At 56.4% G+C, this 22,610-nt stretch overlaps 2 protein-coding genes across 2 annotated transcripts in view; both read right to left on the bottom strand.

The window, feature by feature from the left end:
• The window catches only part of ryk (receptor like tyrosine kinase), a 120,742-nt gene that overhangs the window by 30,653 nt on the left and 67,479 nt on the right, over positions 1-22,610 (bottom strand). The gene's annotated exons all lie outside the window — the stretch shown is intronic.
• crocc2 (ciliary rootlet coiled-coil, rootletin family member 2) overlaps positions 5,827-22,610 on the bottom strand; it is a 31,240-nt gene continuing 14,456 nt past the window's right edge. Inside the window, exons 16-36 of the mRNA XM_067229954.1 lie at positions 22,118-22,264; positions 21,814-22,044; positions 20,177-20,370; positions 19,165-19,292; positions 18,828-18,997; positions 18,359-18,535; positions 18,142-18,276; positions 17,783-17,926; positions 13,513-13,751; positions 12,993-13,152; positions 12,626-12,793; positions 11,730-12,072; positions 11,425-11,567; positions 11,181-11,301; positions 10,876-11,039; positions 10,337-10,777; positions 8,420-8,569; positions 7,969-8,151; positions 7,425-7,535; positions 6,962-7,141; positions 5,827-6,871 (exon numbers count right to left, since the gene is read on the bottom strand). Of these exons, the coding sequence (XP_067086055.1) occupies positions 6,800-6,871; positions 6,962-7,141; positions 7,425-7,535; positions 7,969-8,151; positions 8,420-8,569; positions 10,337-10,777; positions 10,876-11,039; positions 11,181-11,301; positions 11,425-11,567; positions 11,730-12,072; positions 12,626-12,793; positions 12,993-13,152; positions 13,513-13,751; positions 17,783-17,926; positions 18,142-18,276; positions 18,359-18,535; positions 18,828-18,997; positions 19,165-19,292; positions 20,177-20,370; positions 21,814-22,044; positions 22,118-22,264 (3,801 nt within the window). The 3' untranslated portion in view covers positions 5,827-6,799. The remainder of the gene's footprint in view (positions 6,872-6,961; positions 7,142-7,424; positions 7,536-7,968; positions 8,152-8,419; positions 8,570-10,336; positions 10,778-10,875; positions 11,040-11,180; positions 11,302-11,424; positions 11,568-11,729; positions 12,073-12,625; positions 12,794-12,992; positions 13,153-13,512; positions 13,752-17,782; positions 17,927-18,141; positions 18,277-18,358; positions 18,536-18,827; positions 18,998-19,164; positions 19,293-20,176; positions 20,371-21,813; positions 22,045-22,117; positions 22,265-22,610) is intronic.

Here is a 22,610-nt window from a genome sequence, read left to right as displayed (position 1 = left end):
ACAAACTCACACACGCACAACTGAAGCTTCAAGCCTGTATAAGCATTGAGCTACTCGTACATGCTTTTTTCCCGAGGACGAGGTTGTGTAAACGAGTGTAGCAGCTCTCAGGGTGAGCTTTAGCAGATGTTCAACTGAGGAGATCTGGGAGCCTGACAGGAGCCCCCCTAACATGCCCCCCAGCCTAGCCCCCCCAGCCTACCCCCCCCTAACACGCCCCCCCAGCCTAGCCCCCCAGCCTAGCCCCCCCGCCTAGCCCCCCCTAACACGCCCCCCCAGCCTAGCCCCCCCGCCTAGCCCCCCCTAACACGCCACCCCAGCCTAGCCCCCCCAGCCTAGCCCCCCCTAACATGCCCCCCCAGCCTAGCCCCCCCTAACACGCCCCCCCAGCCTAGCCCCCCCAGCTTAGCCCCCGCTAACACGCCCCCCAACACAGAGCCCCCCAGCCTAGCCCCCCTAACACGCCCCCCCAACACACAGCCCCCCCAGCCTAGCCCCCCCAGCCTAGCCCCCCCTAACACACCCCCCAACACACAGCGCCCCCAGCCTTGCCCCCCCTAACACGCCCCCCAACACACAGCCCCCCCAGCCTAGCCCCTTCCTAACACTCCCCCCCTAATCCTGTTAGTGCCTCATAAACGGTTGATTTCAAATGACCAGCCAGCACCACCCACGTCATGCTGTCTTGGGTTAGATAAGAACATGCTGATTCATCTGTTCTGCTGAACATGAACACAACAGGACTGTAACTCTCCAGTCACACAACAGGACTGTACAGTACAGATAGAAATATGGAAATGTAGAAATGCAATATGTACACAATGTGGTTTAATACTGTCCCTGCATGTATCTCTGTTCCTTTACCCAACATCTTCCAGTAACATACAAAAGTCACTCAGTTTCACCCCCTCCCTCCCTCCCTCCCTCCCTCCCTCCCTCCCTCCCTCCCTCCCTCCCTCCCTCCCTCCCTCCCTCCCTCCCTCCCTCCCTCCCTCCCTCCCTCCCTCCCTCCCTCCTTCCCTTCTCTCCTCCTCTCCTCTCTCCCTAACCTTGGATGTCCCTCTGCCTACTTTGCGTGAGCCATCCATAAAATGAGTTAATCCAAGGCCTGCATTGTTCGCAGCCCCTAAGACACTTTGCAGATGCATCTGTGTTCTGTTAAAGACATGGCTGCTGCTTCAGATAGAACAGCTGGAGCGTCCACAGGGAGGAACCCTGCCGTGTTCTCTGGGGGGGAGGGGAGGCCGGGGGAGGGGGCTGGAGGAGGCCGGGGGGGGGGGAGGGGAGGCCGGGGGAGGGGGCTGGAGGAGGCCGGGGGGGGGAGGGGAGGCCGGGGGAGGGGGCTTGAGGAGGCCGGGGGGGGGAGGGGAGGCCGGGGGAGGGGGCTGGAGGAGGCCGGTGGGGGGGAGGGGAGGCCGGGGGGGGGGGGGGGGAGGCCGGGGGTGGAGGTCCCAGCAACATGTGAAAACTCCCAGACACAAACCACAACAAAGGGACAGAGCCAGTTACTAGGAGACAGGACTAGGACTACATGTTACTAGGAGACAGGACTAGGACTAGATGTTACTAGGAGACAGGACTGGGACTAGATGTTACTAGGAGACAGGACTGGGACTAGATGTTACAAAGGACTTTGTGTGTCCTTACATATTAGAGTGTCTCAGACACACAGAGGCACAGTCTGGTGTTTCCCAGCTGAGAGAGGGAGAAGGCTTAAGTCGTCTTCATGTAGAGTAGAGCGATGGTTTCAGGTTCAGCTCTGGAGGGAAGCAGGTAGGATCCATCAGGATGCCCTCAGACAGCTGAAGAGCCACCTCATATGACTCCTCACATGACTCCTAACATGACTCCTCAGACGACTCCTCTGCTTGCATGCGGTCGTGCCTGGAGGCTTGGAATGTGCTCACAGGAATTGAAGCCGCCCCTGTTGCTTTGCCCTCACCTGCTTCAGAGCAGCAGCTCAGAGCAGCAGCTTGGCTTTGTCCTCACCTGCTTCAGAGCAGCAGCTCAGAGCAGCAGCTTGGCTTTGTCCTCACCTGCTTCAGAGCAGCAGCTCAGAGCAGCAGCTTGGCTTTGTCCTCACCTGCTTCAGAGCAGCAGCTCAGAGCAGCAGCTTGGCTTTGTCCTCACCTGCTTCAGAGCAGCAGCTCAGAGCAGCAGCTTGGCTTTGCCCTCACCACGCTGATGTAGCACATCTCACCCGGAGATGCTTTTCAAATGAACTGATATCAAGTTACCTGCCCGGCCAACACTGTTGCCCTGCTGATATACTAGATAAATATGTGTACACTGTTTGCCCACTACAGGTTAAGTTGTGTTATTTTATGTTTTGTATTCTCTGGTCTACTTGTCTTTACTTTCAGGTAAGTCTGAAAATCAGGTATTAAAATCCATACTTCTTGAAATGTGACAATAAAGCTGAATGGTCAAATCTGACCTGTGTTGACCTCAGGTGCCCCAGTGTCATTCAATCAGGAAGACACCTGGGTCACATGGTCACCACGGCATTCTGGGAGTCTGTGTTCTGTGGCTGGTCTCACTGTAGGGGCACGTGTGTGTGTGTAAATATGGTGTGTGTGTGTATGGGGTGTGTGTGTGTGTGTGTGTAAATATGGGGTGTATGTGTGTGTAAAAATTGGGGGGGTGTGGGGGGTGGTGGTCCCTACATTGGGATAGTTACCTCACTCAACAGGCTTAGATTAGAAAGGTGACCTTTGAACTTGCCCATTGTTGCCATGGTATGTAAGCCAATACTGCCAGGGTGTTCCAATAATGAGGAGGGGGTGGGGAAAAGGATGGGGGGTTGGACAGGGGCGATGGGAGCAGCAGGAGTGATTACTACCAGAGCAGGTGGTGCTGGTTAGAAGGACTCAGCCCTCGTGTTGCAGCTGCAGTGTGTTCATGACAGAACCACATCAAACACGCTCTCGCTGTGGACTGCAGCCCCTCACAACCTATACCTAACCCCACCTACACCTAACCCCATCTACACCTAACCCCACCTACACCTAACCCCACCTACACCTAACCCCATCTACACCTAACCCCACCTACACCTAACCCCACCTATACCTAACCCCACCTACACCTAACCCCACCTACACCTAACCCCACCTACACCTAACCCCATCTACACCTAACCCCACCTACACCTAACCCCACCTACACCTAACCCCACCTACACCTAACCCCACCTACACCTAACCCCACCTACACCTAACCCCATCTACACCTAACCCCACCTACACCTAACCCCACCTACACCTAACCCCATCTACACCTAACCCCACCTACACCTAACTCCATCTACACCTAACCCCACCTACACCTAACCCCACCTACACCTAACCCCATCTACACCTAACCCCATCTACACCTAACCCCACCTACACCTAACCCCACCTACACCTAACCCCATCTACACCTAACCCCATCTACACCTAACCCCACCTACACCTAAACCCATCTACACCTAACCCCACCTACACCTAACCCCACCTACACCTAACCCCACCTACACCTAACCCCATCTACACCTAACCCCACCTACACCTAACCCCATCTACACCTAACCCCATCTACACCTAACCCCACCTACACCTAACCCCATCTACACCTAACCCCATCTACACCTAACCCCATCTACCACCCCCCTCTACACCCCTCCTCTACACCCTCTCTAACAGACCTGCCCTCAGAAGGAGTAAAAACAATAACCGTGAGAGAGAAAGATTCTGCAGTTACAGCAACTCCACTACCAACATTCATCTGTTAACCTCTCTTTCTCTCTCCTTTCCTGTCTCCTCTCTCTCTCTCTCCTTCCCCCTCTTTCACTCTCTCTGCCTTGTCTCTCTCTCTCTGTGTGTGTATGCATGCTCACGTGAGAGTTCTAGAGTTGCAGAGAAAACAGATGTAAAGTCCTGAGAACCCCAGGACAGACCACAGGGGGTAGGGGTGTTATTCTACACCTGAAGTCTCACACACGCACACACACACACGCACACACACACACACACTCTCTAACACAGGATGTTCTAATATCTGGCAGCATACACAAACATTCATCTCCCCGAGGTTCTTATCCAACCAACACCATGTCAGTTTCCCCCTGTAGCCTCACTCAGTATCTCTCTCCCTCTCTCTCTCCTACACACACACACACACACACACACACACACACACACACACACACACGCCGTCTGAAGCATCTGGTCTTGCATGAATGAATGAGCACATTCTCTTGCATAAGCAGTGTACTCACGTAGAGTCCTGTGTGCCGGTCTCCGAAGAAGGGGAACGCCTCGGAGATCTGCAGCAGCCCCGAGCCTCCGTCGTCCTGGGAGGGGGTCTGGGCGTCCCCCTGCTCCGGTCCGAAGGGGTAGAACTCCTCCAGGGGAACGGAGGGCTCTGCGCGGGGCAGCAGGCCCAAGGAGAGCAGGGAGAGCAGCCAGAGGCAGCAGGGCGACAGGGGGGACACCCCCAGCATGGTGGGGACGGGGGGACGGGGGGATGGAGGAGCAGGGAGGGAGGGGGGGACCTGAGACACCCAGAGGACAGGACTGGAAAGGTCACCTCCACCTCTCTGTCTTCTTCTGACTTGTGTCTCTGTCTCTCTGCTTCTGTCTTTCTCTGCTTTCTTCTCTTTCTCACTCTCTCCCTCCCTCCCTCTCTCTCTCTCTCTCTCTGGGCTCCTGCCCCAGCTAGTTGTTCTGTGATTTGGAGTCGGGGGGATAGAGTCCTTGCATGGTGCTGCTGCTGGTGCTGCTGCTGCTGTGTCGCTCCGTCTCGCACAGATGCAGTGAGGGAAAGAGTGAAAAAAGGAGAGCAGAGTGATTCGGCCAGGTTTTTTTTTTTTTTTTTTTTTTTTTTTTACAATCCAGCGATTTGGTCCCTGATGGTTAGCTTACAAATATCCTCAATAAAAGCTCTATTCTGCCTGCCAAAGGAGTTCTTTCAGCTCCGGCTCCTCCCCCATGGGATTCACTACCTTGCATAATTAGAGCCAGCCTGCCAATGGCTGAGGGGAGGCTGGTAACTGGATAAGCACTGGGTGGAGCTATGATAATCAAAGAGCTGCTTTAAAGAAACCTCTGACAAGGCTTCCCCTCTCGCCTCAACCCTTCAGCTACCCTGCGTGTTCAGCTATCTACGAAGCGTGTTCAGCGACACGCTAGCGACACGGACTGGGAACCTTCCCACACTCACCAGGACAGACTCACCACACAGGAGAGGGAGAGCAGAACGTGTTCAGGTGAATCCTGCTTCTTCATTGCAGAGACTCGCCTGACACAGGGAGGAACGGGACCCAAACATTCTTGTGGTTTATAATCATATAATAAGTTCACAAATCATTTTCCCTTTTCAAAGATAACATACCAGTTCCCAGCAAAGCGGTTTTATAGCATCCTGATGTGTTTCACATCCAGTAGTTTTGTGCAATAATCTACTGTATGAAACGCCATCGCAGTTTGCTGGAGACTGGGGTCGAAGGTCACACTGTCACCCGTGACAACCTAACCTCCTCAGAGAAGGTTATTAACGATGCAAACCGGGTTCTGGAACATGAAAAATCACAAGACATTGTGGTCACTCCTAAGGGCCAAAGCTAGGACTGGGAAGATATTTATAGTGTCCACTTGAAGACAGATTGCTCCACAGAATAAACTCATCATAAAACGTTTTATTTGGTAGATTACTTTATTGTGAAAATGTTTTTCAATGTGCTCATATACAAATATATGTGGGATACCAAAATAATTTTTTAATCAAAAGCTAAAATATGATCCTGATGAGTAAAATCTCATTATCTGATGAGAGAAGCTCATGAATTATCTCTTTTTATTAAAATAGATCCCTACATTTATATCTATATTTTGATAAAATGATTAAAGTTACATATTTTCAACATAATCCTGATAATATTACACTCAACATCCTGAGAACAGGATCAGAACCCTGAAATCAAACCAGGAAATGTTTCCAACCCTCACGTTGAGGTCAGTCAGCCCCACTCACTCATTCTGTGGCTTGTTGAGAAAATCCTGAAAGCAGTTTGGCACTTCAGTTGGACTCATGAACAAAACCTTTATTGTTTGTTGTTGTTCAGTTGTCCTGTGGATTAACAAAATCCAAATGTGTGCGTGAAGGTACAAGAGTGTGTTTGTGTGTGTATCTGAACGTGTGTTCTTCCGGGTGTACTGTGCTCATGTAACCTTCTAAACCCATGCAGACCGGAAGCAAGAACATAAATGTTTCTTACAAGGTGATCAACTAACTATGAATAAACATTCAGCAAACTATCATCTAACCCTGAAGATAACATTATGCAGTTGTTGCCTGTCAACAGAGTTCCAGGTGATATGGGATAGGGAGTCAGGTGGCTGAGCGGTTAGAGAATCGGGCTAGTAATGAGAAGGTCGCTGGCTCAATTCCTGGCTGTGTCAAATGACGTTGTGTCCTTGGGCAAGGCACTTCACCCTACTTGCCTCGGGGAGAATGTCCCTGTACTTACTGTAAGTCGCTCTGGATAAGAGCGTCTGCTAAATGACAATGTAAATGATATAGTATTATTATAAAGTAAAACAGGCCTGCAGAGTGAGACCTGAGAGAAAAAACCTAAACTGAGGATTTCTGAGTTTGGTCAAATCACATTTTCTACCCATGATTCTTTGCGTTTTCACGCAAGTAAAAAAACACTCATGGACAAAACATGGCATGTTTTCCATTCATGAGGTTTTGGTCACAGTGTCAGCCTATCAGGAGGCTCGTCTAGGGGCCTCGTCACAATCAGCCAATCATGTCACAGCATCTGGCTCACGTAGGCCTGCCTCCTCCTCATCTCCTGATCCAGCTGTTCCTTCAGAGTCAACACCTGGGAGACACACACACACACACACACATCAGTCAGACCTAGACCTGTCCCTGACCCCCAAACCCCTCTGCCAGACCCCCTGACCCTCACCTGCTCCTCCAGGCAGAGGACCCTCTGGTGGTGGGCTCTCTCCCGGGCCTCCAGAGCACGCTCCGCCTGCAGCTGGCTCCCTCTCAGCCGCTCCGCCTCCAGGATCAGCTCCTGGCGGTGACGCGTGCTCACCTCCAGGTGGCGCTGTGAGTGAGCACGCTCCAGCTGGGACACCTGGTCCTGGAACAGACACATACACTGGTTGGTCCTGGAGGGGTGTACCCTGCCTCACCTGCAGGCTGCCTCACCTGCAGGCTGCCTCACCTGCAGGCTGCCTCACCTGCAGGCTGCCTCACCTGCAGGCTGCCTCACCTGCAGGCTGCCTCACCTGCAGGCTGGTCACCTGCAGGCTGCCTCACCTGCAGGCTGCCTCACCTGCAGGCTGCCTCACCTGCAGGCTGGTCACCTCCACCCCCTCCCTCCTCACCTGCAGGCTGGTCACCTCCACCCCCTCCCTCCTCACCTGCAGGCTGGTCACCTCCAGGACCCGCTCCCTCAGCTCCTGCTCCAGCTGCTCTCTCTCCCGGGACCCCAGCACTGCCTCCTCCTCCCTCCTCAACCTCTCCAGCTCCACCTGACCTCAGGAGGGACACACACACACAGGCACACAGGCACACACACACACGGATGGCTTTAACATGAGTCCCCGTCTCTTGTCATGTGACCTGCTGTAATGCGTCTAGCAGAAGAGCCCTGTGTTTTCTAACAGCATCTGCTTGTTCCCATCAGTTCTGGATCATTCTACGTGTTGTGTACCGGCATGGCCGTAGAGGGCTGTGTTGGTGCAGCCTCGAGGCTTGTGTTCAGGCCCAGTGGAGATCACACAGACCCCCTTCTCTCCAGCCCCCACCCACAGTATGGCTTAGATAAGGAATTCCTCCCCTGCTCATTTAGCATTTCAATAAAGCAGATTATCTGTTACCCACAGTGACGTACTGTGGGAAATCCGAACTTGCAAACTGCATGAGGCACTCTAACCACTAAGCTGGCCCTGTAAGCTGGCCCACCTTCTCTAGGGTGTTCCTGAGGGAGGCCTTGTCCCGGGTCAGGCGGGCCAGCAGCCCCTCCAGCCCCTCCTTCTCCCCCTGCAGCCGGGCCAGGGAGCTGTGTAGGGCTTCCAGCCTCTCCTGGAACTGCTGCTGGGAGCCGGCCTGGGTCTGCAGATCTGCCTCCTGCCTCTGCTTCAGAGCCTGGGTCTGCAGATCTGCCTCCTGCCTCTGCTTCAGAGCCTGGGGGGCGGGGGGTGAGGGGTGAGGGGGGGCATGGAGATGTGGATAAGTGCCTATCAGCAATTTCCAGCTCATGGAGATCAAGCACATCCGTGCGTTTTATCTGCCTTACAGTTGGCACTTCTAGGACCGATCCATCGGATAAGACACAAGACAATGCTCTACTGGTGTCATTGTGGTAGTAGAAAGGCGAATCAAGCGCACCCTAAGGGACCCGGTGGTGCCCTACCTCCCTCAGGGTCCAGCTCTGCTTCTCCAGCTCAGATGCCCTCAGCTCCGCGTCCTCCTGGGCCCGCTGCAAGCACTGAGCACGCTCCGTCAGTGCGCGGCTCTGCCTCTTACTCTCAGAGAGAGCCTCGCGCGTCTGGTCCAGATGTTTCTGAGAAGGAACCACACACAGGTTCTCTCAGAGAGCAGGGACGAGGAACCACACACAGGTTCTCTCAGAGAGCAGGGACGAGGAACCACACACAGATTCTCTCAGAGAGCAGGGACGAGGAACCACACACAGGTTCTCTGAGCTCAGGGAGCAGGAATGAGGAACCACACACAGGTTCTCTCAGAGAGCAGGGACGAGGAACCACACACAGGTTCTCTCAGGGAGCAGGAATGAGGAACCACACACAGGTTCTCTCAGAGAGCAGGGACGAGGAACCACACACAGGTACTCTCAGAGAGCAGGGATGAGGAACCACACACAGGTTCTCTCAGAGAGCAGGGATGAGGAACCACACACATGTTCTCTGAGCTCAGGGAGCAGGAATGAGGAACTACACACAGGTTCTCTCAGAGAGCAGGGATGAGGAACCACACACATGTTCTCTGAGCTCAGGGAGCAGGAATGAGGAACCACACACAGGTTCTCTCAGAGAGCAGGGATGAGGAACCACATATGTTCCCTGACCTCAGGGAGCAGGGACTCTGGCAGGGTCTGGGGGAAGGTAACAGGGTGTGTGGATTGTATCAGAGGCTGGATTCAGTCAGGCCGTTTCTACTTGTGTTCCTCTCCCCTGAGTCCACCTCCCATCTTGCTTTCATCTGGCCATTTTCTCTCTCTCCCTCTTTCTCAAACTCCCCCTCGCTCTCCATCTCTCACTCCTTCTCTAACTTCCCCTCTCTCCTTCTCTTTTTTTCCTGTCAGTTCAGAGATGTGGACCCACCTCTCCCTCCCTCCCTCCCTCCCTCCCTCCCTCCCTCCCTCCCTCCCTCCCTCCCTCCCTCCCTCCCTCCCTCCCTCCCTCCCTCCCTCCCTCCCTCCCTCCCTCCCTCCCTCCCTCCCTCCCTCCCTCCCTCCCTCCCCCTTGCTGGCATGGCCTGACAGGTCTTGAGCAGAGTAAAGCAGATTTATACGGAGCATGCAGTGTTTGTGTTTATGCAGTGTCTTTAAAGCGCAGCCGCAAACTAAAACCCTAAACGCTCTCCAGAGAAGCTCACGGAACATTAATGAGCCCGAGCATTTTATTGCATAGTCATCGAGGTCCTTGAGGGAAACAGCCAGAGCAAAGGTAAATACAAAAACAAAATCCTCAACTGAAAAGGTTACATAGCTGCACCGTAAATCAAAATACAGCCACAGAGTTTCTACGCCGTGTTGAAGTTTCAGTCCATCCACGGTTGGGTTGGTCTCAGCTTCCCTTGGCCCTAATCTGTCTGTACAGGGTGTATTAGTTGATGCCCAGTCTACAGTGTAGAGCACCTTAACCATCCTGACTTCTGCTAGAAAGATGTGTTTAGCTGTAGGTTAGGGTTAGGTGTACCTGTTGGGGTTAGGTGTAGCTGTTAGGGTTAGGTGTAGCTGGTGGGTTTAGGTGTAGCTGGTGGGTTTAGGTGTAGCTGGTGGGTTTAGGTGTAGCTGTTAGGGTTAGGTGTAGCTGTTAGGGTTAGGTGTAGCTGTTAGGTTTAGGTGTAGCTGGTGGGTTTAGGTGTAGCTGTTAGGGTTAGGTGTAGCTGTTAGGGTTAGGTGTAGCTGGTGGGCTTAGGTGTAGCTGTTAGGTTTAGGTGTAGCTGTTAGGGTTAGGTGTAGCTGTTAGGGTTAGGTGTAGCTGTTAGGGTTAGGTGTAGCTGGTGGGGTTAGGTGTAGCTGTATAACCACTACTATTACTGCTCCAGTACTCCTTACTGCTACAGTGCTCCAGTCCGGTTGTACCTGCATGTCTCTGCGGTCCTGCTCGCTGGCGGCCAGGGCCCGGGTCAGCTCGGCGCTGCTCTCCTGCAGGGCGGTGGCGGTACTGCTGCTGTCACTGAGCGAGGAGGACAAGCCCTGCAGCTGTTCCCTGAGCTGGCTCTCCTGGAGCTCTGCCCGGGCCAGCGCCGCCGTCGCCCGCTCCTCCGCCCCCCTCAGCCCGGCCGCCCGGCCCTCGCTGTCCCCCAGCGCCCTGCGCAGCTCCGCCAGCCTCTCCTGGGCCACCCCCAGCTCCGCCCCCAGCTCGGAGGCCCTCAGGCGGGCGCGGTGCAGCTCCCCCTCCAGGGTGCGCTGGGAGAGCTCCAGGCGGGAGGCGCGCCCCTCTGCCGCCTCCAGGGAGGTCTGTAGTGTCCGGCGCTCTGCCTGCCAGCGAGCCTCTGCAGCCTGCAGGCGCTCCAGCTTCTCCTGGGGAGAGGACATCATCCCAGGACTACATAGTGTTGGGTGGGCTGTACTATAACAGTAATGAGCTGGAGAACAGAGGTTCTCATCATGTCTCTCACCTGTTGAGTTGTGCAGTTAGCCTCGGTTGCCTGCAGACTGGACCTCAGTTTGGTCATTTCCTCCCCAAGGCTCTTCCTGTCTCTGTCCCCACGGCGTGTCACTTCCTGCTGCAGGGACAGGCTGCTCTGAGCTTCCTGCAGCCTCTCTTCCACCTGCCTCTTCCCTGGAGAGAACACACCACCACTTAGGAAGGGGATAGCTCGGCGGTTAAAGCGCTTGACTGCAGATCAAGAGCTTTCAGGTTCGAATTCCCCCTTGTACTGTACATTGCTGTGGTGAATGTAAACATGGTGACTCCTCTCACCGTGTTCCTGCTCCAGGAGCCTCTTCTGGAGCAGCTGCAGCTCAGAGCCAGAGCGGTCCTGCTCAGCCTGCAGGTGTGACACCTGCTGGGTCACCCTGGACAGCTGGGCCCTGGCTTCCTCCTGCACACAAACAGTATTACACATATCAGATGTAGGAGAACATATATCTAACATATATCTATACCATCTACAGTAAATAAGGCTAATTACTGAAGTGTCACTGGTTGTCAACAGTGACCGTACCCTGTCTCTCTGCGTGTCCCTCAGGTCCTGCTGGAAGTCCTGGAGAGCCCCCTGCACAGTCTCCACGTCCAGCTCCCTGTCCTCTCCCTGGGGGCCCCCGGGGGACCGGGCCCCCCCCAGGCCCTCACACTCATCCTCCCCGCCTGCACACAGAGACAACCTGAACGTAAACACCACCACCAAATACACTGATTTGCTTCACAGTTATCTCTAGCATTGTATAGCTTAGTGTGTTATAGCTTAGCATATCATAGCATGGTATTTTGTATCAAAGCATAGCATAGCATAGCATGGAGATGTCCTACCCTTCCCTGGCGACCTCCGGGGAGAGGGGCTCCGTCCCAGGCCCAGAGTGCGTCGCAGGGCGGAGGCCAGCCCGGCCAGCCTGTGCTCCAGGTCCCTGCGGCCTCCCTCAGCCTGGCCCAGCTGCTCCTCCAGGCCCCGCGCCCGGCCCTCCGCTCGCCCGGCCCGCTGGGTCAGCTCCTCCAGGCGTGCCCGCCCGTCCTCCAGCGCCTCCTGCAGCTGGGAGGCGTCCTCGCGATGCCTCTGTTCACTCTGCTGCAGCTCTGCCTCTCTCTCCCGCTGCGCCTCCCTCGCCTGACGCTCCGCCTCCTCCAGCTCCGACATGCGCCGCTGCAGCCCCCCCGCCTGAGGGCAGAGGTCAGAGGTCAGAGGTCGTACTGTTTGAAGCTCTATCTCACTCAGGGTAACGTTAGTAGATGTTTTGAACCTTTTTAAAGTTTTTTTCTAAAACACTTTTTCAAGCTTTTGTAACGTTTTTTTCTAAAATATTACTTTTTAAAAATATTTTTTTTAAATATGTAGCTTCGTAGACTAGCTTACAACTTATGTTGTGCGTGATAGGCAAGAAATGAAAAAAGGCATGCAATGACAATAAATAATATTGATCATGCCACCAGAAAAATCTACTTACGAAGTAACAAAGTATTCTCACTTCTCATTTCTGCACGCTAGCTTATCCTCTTCCTTGTTCAGGGTCAGGGCTAGCAGTTTGTTATCCTAGCTCAGCCTCTGCCTCATTGAGGGCTGCCTCTCTGCCAGCCTCTGCCTCATTGAGGTCTGCCTCTCTGCCAGCCTCTGCCTCATTGAGGTCTGCCTCTCTGCCATCCTCTACCTCATTGAGGGCTGCCTCTCTGCCAGCCTCTACCTCATTGAGGTCTGCCTCTCTGCCATCCTCTACCTCATTGAGGGCTGCCTCTCTGCCAGCCTCTGCCTCCAGGACCCTCTGCTTGAGGGCGAAGGCCTCTCGTCGCGCCTCCTCCTCCCTCTGCTCCTCCTGGGAGACCCTGGCCTGCCGCTCCTTCTCCTCCTGGCTCCTCTGGCTGCTCTCCGCCTCCAGGCTCTTCACCTGAGGAAGCGTCATGGTGTTTCACACAAGTCATTTAGACATGTCTCATTTCAGATCCTCACGTCTCATTTCAGGTTTGACCGGCTGTGTTTGTGCCTTGGTTGTTTTTAGTTTCCAGTATTAGAAGTGTGTGACTGGTGCAGCTGTTTGACTCCAGTACGCAGTAGCTGCACACACACACACACACACACAGACACACCTGTCTGCGCTGCTCCTGCAGCTGCCTGCGAGCCTGCAGTCTGGACTTCTCCAGCTCCCTCATGGTGCTCCTCAGGGAGCAGACCTCCTGCTGCAGGGAGCTCCTGACCTCCTCCAGCACCTGCAGCCTCTGCTCCCGCTCCTCCACACCACGACGCAGGCTAGAGGAGGAGGAGGAGGAGGAGAGGAGAGGGGGGGAGAGGAGAGGAGAGGGGGGGGAGGAGGAGGAGAGGGGGGAGGAGAGGAAAGGAAAGGGGGGGAGGAGAGGGAGTGAGGAGGAGAGGAGAGGAGAGGGGAGGGGAGGGGGTGAAAGGAATAATAGTAAGACATGATGGAATGCTGTTGCTCTTGACAACATGTCAGAACAGGAGCAGTGGCACCCGTCAAGTTTCTCCACACATCTTAAAGTGACACTTTCCTTTATCAGACACTTTGATCCAAAGCAACATACTGGGGGGTGGATTCGAACCTGCAACCCCTTGACCTGCAGTCCAACGCTCCACCACTGAGGTAAATCCTACCTGTTGTTGTCGCTCTCCGCCTTCCTGACGGCGGCGCGGAGCTCCAGGGTGGAGGTCTGGAGGGCCTCCCTGTGGCGGGACTCGTCCCCCAGCTGCCTGCGCAGGTCCTGGGCTTCCTGCCCCTGCCGCTCCCTGTCCTGGACACCCTCCCTCAGCTCCCTGTGGGCCTCCACCAGCCCCCGCCGCCCCGCCTCACGTGCCTCCTCCGCCCCCGCCAGCGCCCGCCGCAGAGCCCCCACCTGGGGAGGGGGGAGGGGGGGGGGAAGACACAGGGGACCAAAAAATCCATAGAATCTTAAACAACGTATGTATTGTACAGAGACAAACAGCCTGCAGTATGGCCACTTCTGTTTCCTGTTTCATGAGCAACACCAAAACCCAGCACCACCCTCCTAGCTGACACCACCACCCTCCTGGCTGACACCACCACCCTCCTGGCTGACACCACCACCCTCCTGGCTGACACCACCATCCTCCTGGCTGACACCACCACCCTCCTGGCTGACACCACCACCCTCCTGGCTGACACCACCATCCTCCTGGCTGACACCACCATCCTCCTGGCTGACACCACCACCCTCCTGGCTGACACCACCACCCTCCTGGCTGACACCACCATCCTCCTGGCTGACACCACCACCCTCCTGGCTGACACCACCACCCTCCTGGCTGACACCACCACCCTCCTGGCTGACACCACCACCCTACTGGCTGACACCACCACCCTCCTAGCTGACACCACCACCCTCCTGGCTGACACCACCACCCTCCTGGCTGACACCACCATCCTCCTGGCTGACACCACCACCCTCCTGGCTGACACCACCATCCTCCTGGCTGACACCACCACCCTCCTGGCTGACACCACCACCCTCCTAGCTGACACCACCACCCTCCTGGCTGACACCACCATCCTCCTGGCTGACACCACCATCCTCCTGGCTGACACCACCATCCTCCTGGCTGACACCACCACCCTCCTGGCTGACACCACCATCCTCCTGGCTGACACCACCACCCTCCTAGCTGACACCACCATCCTCCTGGCTGACACCACCATCCTCCTGGCTGACACCACCACCCTCCTAGCTGACACCACCACCCTCCTAGCTGACACCACCATCCTCCTGGCTGACACCACCATCCTCCTGGCTGACACCACCACCCTCCTAGCTGACACCACCACCCTCCTGGCTGACACCACCACCCTCCTGGCTGACACCACCACCCTCCTGGCTGACACCACCACCCTCCTAGCTGACACCACCATCCTCCTGGCTGACACCACCACCCTCCTGGCTGACACCACCATCCTCCTGGCTGACACCACCACCCTCCTGGCTGACACCACCACCCTCCTAGCTGACACCACCACCCTCCTGGCTGACACCACCACCCTCCTGGCTGACACCACCACCCTCCTAGCTGACACCACCACCCTCCTGGCTGACACCACCACCCTCCTGGCTGACACCACCATCCTCCTGGCTGACACCACCACCCTCCTGGCTGACACCACCACCCTCCTGGCTGACACCACCACCCTCCTGGCTGACACCACCACCCTCCTAGCTGACACCACCACCCTCCTGGCTGACACCACCACCCTCCTGGCTGACACCACCACCCTCCTGGCTGACACCACCACCCTCCTAGCTGACACCACCACCCTCCTGGCTGACACCACCACCCTCCTGGCTGACACCACCACCCTCCTGGCTGACACCACCACCCTCCTAGCTGACACCACCACCCTCCTGGCTGACACCACCACCCTCCTGGCTGACACCACCACCCTCCTAGCTGACACCACCACCCTCCTGGCTGACACCACCACCCTCCTAGCTGACACCACCATCCTCCTGGCTGACACCACCATCCTCCTGGCTGACACCACCACCCTCCTAGCTGACACCACCACCCTCCTGGCTGACACCACCACCCTCCTGGCTGACACCACCACCCTCCTGGCTGACACCACCATCCTCCTGGCTGACACCACCACCCTCCTGGCTGACACCACCACCCTCCTGGCTGACACCACCACCCTCCTAGCTGACACCACCACCCTCCTGGCTGACACCACCACCCTCCTAGCTGACACCACCACCCTCCTGGCTGACACCACCACCCTCCTGGCTGACACCACCACCCTCCTGGCTGACACCACCACCCTCCTAGCTGACACCACCACCCTCCTGGCTGACACCACCATCCTCCTAGCTGACACCACCATCCTCCTGGCTGACACCACCACCCTCCTGGCTGACACCACCACCCTCCTGGCTGACACCACCACCCTCCTGGCTGACACCACCATCCTCCTGGCTGACACCACCACCCTCCTGGCTGACACCACCACCCTCCTAGCTGACACCACCATCCTCCTGGCTGACACCACCACCCTCCTAGCTGACACCACCACCCTCCTGGCTGACACCACCACCCTACTGGCTGACACCACCACCCTCCTAGCTGACACCACCACCCTCCTGGCTGAGAAGCTCTGAGAAGCTCTGAGAAGCAGGGACTGTGTGTGGGGGGGGAGGGCTGGCCGGCATGAGAGTGAAGGAGGGAGGCTTATTATGTTCATAGGCCACACAAGATGTTTTCTTCTCATAAATTCTAATGTGAGAAAAAATAATCCAGTCCTGTTCCAGCCCATCATACGTTATTTTATCTTGTTTTTGGCCACGGAGCTGACCAGGGGAGCAGGAGGGCCTGGGGGAGGCCTGGGGGAGGGGGTGTGGGGGAGGGGGTGTGGGCCTGGGGCCTGGGGGAGGGGGGTGAGGGCCTGGGACCTGGGGGAGGGGGGCCGGCTGCGCCAGGCAAAGCAGAGCCAGAGAGAGCTGTCCCGTCCCAGAGGAGCCTCTGGGAGAACACCTCCCTCTGGCTCATTTACTCTCGGGGTTAAACTCAAACTTTGATTTCATATTACCAAGGTCGCTCTCTCACCCTCCTTCACTTCCCCAGCGCCTCTCCCTCCCTCAATCACTCCCTCCCCCGCCCTGTCACCCCCCCTTCCCCCCTCCCCCGCCCTGTCCCCCCCTTCTCCCCCCCCCCCCCCGGTCTGTCAGAGTCTCCGTCCTGCTCTGCATCTGTCATGAGAACCTGAGCTGGGATTATTCACACCATCAAACGAGGGAGAGGAGAGAGGAGGGCGGGAGGGCGCTGGGAGGGAGGTTGACAGTGTCCTCGGCCTAATGTCCCCCTTCACCCCCCTCACCCCCCCCCCCCCCCCCCCACTCCCTGAGACGGCACTCTGCCTTCCACCAACACCCCTCAGATAAGACTGAGTTCATGCTGGAGAAGAGACAAGGGAGGCAGGGAGGTGGAGGGAGAGAGGGAGAGGGGGGAGGGAGTGAGTGAGAGAGGGGGGTGGAGGGAGAGAGGGAGGTAGAGGGAGAGAGGGAGGTGGAGGGAGAGAGGGAGAGAGGGAGAGAGGGAGAGAGGGAGGTAGAGAGGGAGATGGAGGGAGAGAGGGAGGTAGAGAGGGAGGTGGAGGGAGGGCGGGAGGTGGAGGCAGGGAGAGACATTCTCTTTCTAGACTTCTCTGTTTGGTTCTAGACTCTAACTGAGGAGGCCTGTCAGGTGGCGGAAGGTTCCGGGGATGTAAACAACCTGGAAGGTCCTGGTCAGAGACACTGGGGCAGGGTTATACAACTTCCTGGACAGGGACCAATCAGAGCCACCGTGAGGTTCTTCTGCTGTTAACGAGCCTGAGCGAGGTAGGGCTCGACGTCCTAATAAAAACACACCAAGCTACAAGCTAACTGCTACGCTGTGTCGATACCAAGAGGACTGGGAGAGGGGGGAGGGGGGGAGGGGGGAGAGAGAGAGAGAGAGAGAGAGAGAGAGAGAGAGAGAGGGGGGGGGGGGGGGAGGGAGAGACAGACTGCTGACCAGTTGTTTTTAGGAGAGGGTACTGAAGAAGTGTGTGTGTGTGTGTGTGTGTGTACCTGGTGTTGTGCTGAAGCTAGTAAAGTGTTGCTGTCTCAGCCAACATCAACAGCAGCTTCAGTAAATCACTCCTGTACAGCTGCAGCTAATTGGTACCAACTTCCAACCTTACCTACACCCCCCCTACGCGTCACGCCAACCCAAACATCCAGTTAGTTCCCCTGACCGTTTATCTTGATCCCCCGCACCCAACATGCTGCCTCCTTCCCCCTCCGCAAACACAGCCCACCCACAACTGACTACACGTTCAGAAAAACCTTCCTGTCCAACATGGAGAGTGTGTGTGTGTGTGTGTGTGTGCGAGCAGCACCTCCTGGTGAGCCTGGTCTCTCTGCTGGCTGGTCTCTCTGAGCTGCTCTCCCAGGCTGCGCTGCTCTCTCTCCTGAGAGCTCAGGCTCTCCTCGAACCCACAGCGCAGAGCCCTCAGCTCCGACTGCAGGCTGCAGATTGTGTCCTGGGGGGGAGAGAGAAAGAAAATGAGACAGATAGAAAGAGAGAGTTCAGTGTGTGTGTGTTAGAGTGTGTGTGAGAGTGTGTGTGTGAGAGTGTGTGTGTGAGAGTGTGTGTGAGAGAGTGTGTGTGTGAGAGAGTGTGTGTGTGTGTGTGTTTGTGTGTGTGTGTGAGTGCGTGTGTGTGTGTGTGTGTGAGTGTGTGAGTGTGTGTCTCTACCTTGTCGCGCTCCTGTGCGCTCTGGGCGTCTCTTCGTACACGTTCCGTCTCCATGGCACTGGTTGCTAGGTCGTGCTGCAAGGTTGCCAGGCGCTCTGCCAGAGATGCCATCTCCTCTTCCTTCTGGGACAGAGCCTGCACACACACACATTGATACTAACACACACTAATACCTACACATACACTGTTGTCAGTATACACCTTGATACACACACACCTGCTGTTTGCTGGTCTCTGCCTGCAGCAGGCTGGTGCTGCAGAGGATGTGAGCTGCGTTCAGTTGCTCCTGCAGCTGCTGGGCCTGAGAGCGACTCTGCTGCAGTCGAGCCTCACTCTCCTCACACCTCACACTGTGTACCTGCTGCTGCTGGGCCTGGGCAGCGCCCTGCTGCTCCTGCACACACACACAAACTGTCTCAGTACAGCCCCAGTACAGCCCCAGCACAGCCCCAGCCCAGCCTCAGTACAGCCCCAGTCCAGCCTCAGTACAGCCCCAGTCCAGCCCCAGTCCAGCCCCAGCACAGCCCCAGCCCAGCCCCAGTTCAGCCTCAGCACAGCCCCAGTCCAGCCCCAGTACAGCCCCAGCACAGCCCCAGTACAGCCCCAGCACAGCCCCAGCACAGCTCCAGCACAGCCCCAGCACAGATCCAGCCCAGATCCAGCCCAGCCCCAGTACAGCCTAGTACCTTGTCCCTCTGGGCAGCTTCCAGCTGCTGGGCGTGTTTGAGCTCCAGGGCAGCCAGGGCCTGCTGGGAGCTGCTCTCCACCTGGGCCAGCCTCTCCTGCAGCTGGGCCCGCTTCTGCTCCGCCCTGCTCTCCACCCTCTGGAGCTCCACACGCAGTCCAGCCCCCTCACCTGCATACACACACACACACACACACACACAGGCACACACACACACACACAGGCACACACACGCAGGTTATGGAGGTCTGCTCTCAGGTGCTCAGGATGTTCATGCACTGTGTTCTCAGCTGTGTGTGAGAGAGTGTGTGTGTGGTGGTGGTGATGGGGGTACTCACGCATCAGCATCTCGTTGGCCTGCACCAGGCTGCGTCTCTCCCCCTCCAGACCAGCTCGCTCCCCCTCCAGAGAGGAGGTCACCTCCTGGCCCTCAAACAGAGCTGTCTCCAGGGAGTCCTTCTCTGCCCTGGAAGGGAGGAGAGGGGAGGGGAGAGGAGAGGAGGGGGAGGGGGGGAGATGAGAAGGGGAGAGGAAGGGAGGGGGAGGGGGGGAGATGAGGAAGGGAGAGGAAGGGAGGGGGAGGGGGAGGGGGAGATGAGAAGGGGAGAGGAAGGGAGGGGGAGATGAGAAGGGGAGAGGAAGGGAGGGGGAGGGGGGGAGATGAGAAGGGGAGAGGAGGGGAGGGGAGGGGGAGAGGAGGTTTTGGCTCTGAACAGTTTTGAACTCTGGGAATCATCAGCAGTAAAGCTCAGTGGTTCATGGTTGGCCTGCACAGCAAACAAACCCTACCTGACCACTCTAGCTAACCTTGACCACTCTAGCTAACCCTGACCACTCTAGCTAACCCTGACCACTCTAGCTAACCCTGACCACTCTAGCTAACCCTGACCACTCTAACTAACCCTGACCACTCTAACTAACCCTGACCACTCTAGCTAACCCTGACCACTCTAACTAACCCTGACCACTCTAGCTAACCCTGACCACTCTAACTAACCCTGACCACTCTAGCTAACCCTGACCACTCTAGCTAACCCTGACCCTGACCACTCTAGCTAACCCTGACCACTCTAGCTAACCCTGACCCAAACCACTCTAGCTAACCCTGACCCTAACCACTCTAGCTAACCCTGACCACTCTAGCTAACCCTGACCACTCTAGCTAACCCTGACCACTCTAACTAACCCTGACCACTCTAGCTGACCCTGACCACTCTAGCTAACCCTGACCACTCTAGCTAACCCTGACCACTCTAACTAACCCTGACCACTCTAGCTAACCCTGACCACTCTAGCTAACCCTAACCCTACATGACCCCAAGCTGTCCCCCCCGCGTCCTCCTCCCCCACCTGAGAGCAGCCAGCTCCTGGGTGAGTCCGTCGGCCTTGCGCTGGGCGGCGTGGAGCAGCACCTCCAGGCGGGCCCTCTCTCTGGTCAGCTGCTCCCCGTCCAGGGATGCTCTCTGCAGGGCCGCCGCCTGGCTCTCCTGCCCCCTGCTGGCCTGGTCCAGCTGCTCACCCTGCACCTGCAGCTGTCTGCTTACCTGCACACACACACACACACACACACACACACACCCAAGCACACACACACATAAAAACATACACCCTACCTGAGTTTACATTGTCATGGAAACACAGCAGAGCAACATTTAAAACTCTTATTTATGTCCCACTGTGGTCGCAGAAAACCATGACTCTGCCCTCTCTGGGTTCAGCCAATCAGGGCCAATGATACAGAGATCTCGATGATGGCTCCCTGAGATGAACGTTTCTATAGCAGCATCATCAGATGGATACGACGTCAATCAAAGGCTCTCCTGGATTGAGTCAAGGTCCGCTGGCTGCTTATTATGGGCTGTCAGCTTGCAGGATGTTCCCATATTCCTCTGTAACTCTAGAAGTTTCCCTGCTGCGTCTAAAAGGCCATTTCCTGGCGTCCCATCATCACATATCCTGCCCAGCCTCTCTCACACGGCCTACTTCTACTATTACAGCGCAGCAACAGCACTGTTCGAAAAGCAATAATCGCACTAATTTGTTTTTTTGAAAACAAACTAGCTAAATATTAATACAGGCTGTCTTTCAGCCTGGCTTCGGGCTAATATCAAGGGGGCTGTATCACACCAATGTTATGGTGTGAATCTCTCCCATTAAGAGGACATGAGAGAGAGAGGGATGAAGAGAGGGATGAAGAGAGGGATGAAGAGAGGGATGAAGGGTGTCACAGGGATTAGTTGGTTTTAGACGTGGCTCGCATATTTTCACAGAAAAAGCTTTCTGAAGGGATTTGTCCAGTTGTTTAGAGTTGCTAAATTCAAGCTCAGAGAACAACATGGCTGTTGGCCGTTTTCACAGAACAAATAATAAAACAAAATTCCATCCATTCTTCAGAGGGAGGGGTCTGGACAGGCAGACAGGGGCGGATCCGGCCGTAAAATACCAGTCCCCTCTCTTTCTCTCTCTCTCTCGCCCTCCTCTCGGATGTTATCTGTGATGTGTGTTTCCTGCCTGACCCTGGAGCCAGGCCAGAACTCTCCTAGGTGTTGAGCATCATGGAACATGGATCCAATATCTCCTCTAGTGTTTAATGTGACAAGGAGGGCCGTCGAGTTGCTGGGAGCTGTTAATCACATACAGCAGGAACCACCCAGGGGGGAGGGTGGAGGGAGGGAGGGAGGATGAGTGAGGATGAGGAGGTGGTGACCTGTGCGTGCAGCTCCAGGGTCTGGGCAGTGAGGGTGAGGAGGTGAAGGGAGGGAGGTGATCTGTGTGTGCAGCTCCAGGGTCTGGGCAGTGAGGGTGAGGAGGTGGAGGGAGGGAGGTGATCTGTGCAAGCAGCTCCAGGGTCTGGGCAGTGAGGGTGAGGAGGTGGAGGGAGGGAGGTGACCTGTGCATGCAGCTCCAGGGTCTGGGCAGTGAGGGTGAGGAGGTGATCTGTGTGTGCAGCTCCAGGGTCTGGGCAGTGAGGGTGAGGAGGTGCTGACCTGTGCATGCAGCTCCAGGGTCTGGGCTTGCTGTCTCTGCAGCAGCAGCAACTCCTCCTGCAGCCTCTGGCGGTCCTGCAGCAGGTTGCCGTGGGAACCCTCCAGCGCGCGGCGCTCCGCCCCCAGGTCGTCCAGCTCCTGCTGCAGACGCAGTCCCGCCTCCCTGGCCGACGCCCGTTCTAGCTCCGCCTCTCTGCGCCGCTCGCTAAGCTCCGTCTTTTCCCCCTCCGCCTGGAGAGAGAGAATATGATTGGGTTACTCTCCCCCCTGCCCGTGCCCCTACTCCACCCCCCTCCACTCTGACCTGCAGTAGGAGGCGGTTGAGTTCCACCTTGTCGCTGGCCAGGCCCTCGCTCAGGGCGGCCATCTTGGACAGGGAGTCTCTTAGGCCAGCCTCCTGGCTCTGCAGCCTGGCCACGTCCAGCTCCCGCTCGGCATTCTGGGATTCCACCTGCAGGACACAGTAGAGGTGTGTGTGTCGTGAGTGTGTGTGGTTAGTGAGTGTGTGTGTGTGGTGAGTGTGTGTGGTTAGTGAGTGTGTGTGTGGTGATTGTGTGTGTGGTGAGTGTGTGTGGTTAGTGAGTGTGTGTGTGGTGAGTGTGTGTGGTTAGTGAGTGTGTGTGTGGTGAGTGTGGTGAGTGTGTGTGGTTAGTGCGTGTGTGTGTGGTGAGTGTGTGTGTGTGGTGAGTGTGTGTGGTTAGTGAGTGTGTGTGGTGAGTGTGTGTGTGTGGTGAGTGTGTGTGTGTGGTGAGTGTGTGTGGTTAGTGAGTGTGTGTGTGGTGAGTGTGTGTGTGTGG

Source organism: Osmerus mordax, chromosome 26, assembly GCF_038355195.1.
Source record: "Osmerus mordax isolate fOsmMor3 chromosome 26, fOsmMor3.pri, whole genome shotgun sequence".
In the NCBI taxonomy this organism is placed as follows: domain Eukaryota; kingdom Metazoa; phylum Chordata; class Actinopteri; order Osmeriformes; family Osmeridae; genus Osmerus; species Osmerus mordax.
Note: the sequence above shows the minus strand (reverse complement) of the source record. Positions and strands in the feature narration are given on the sequence as shown.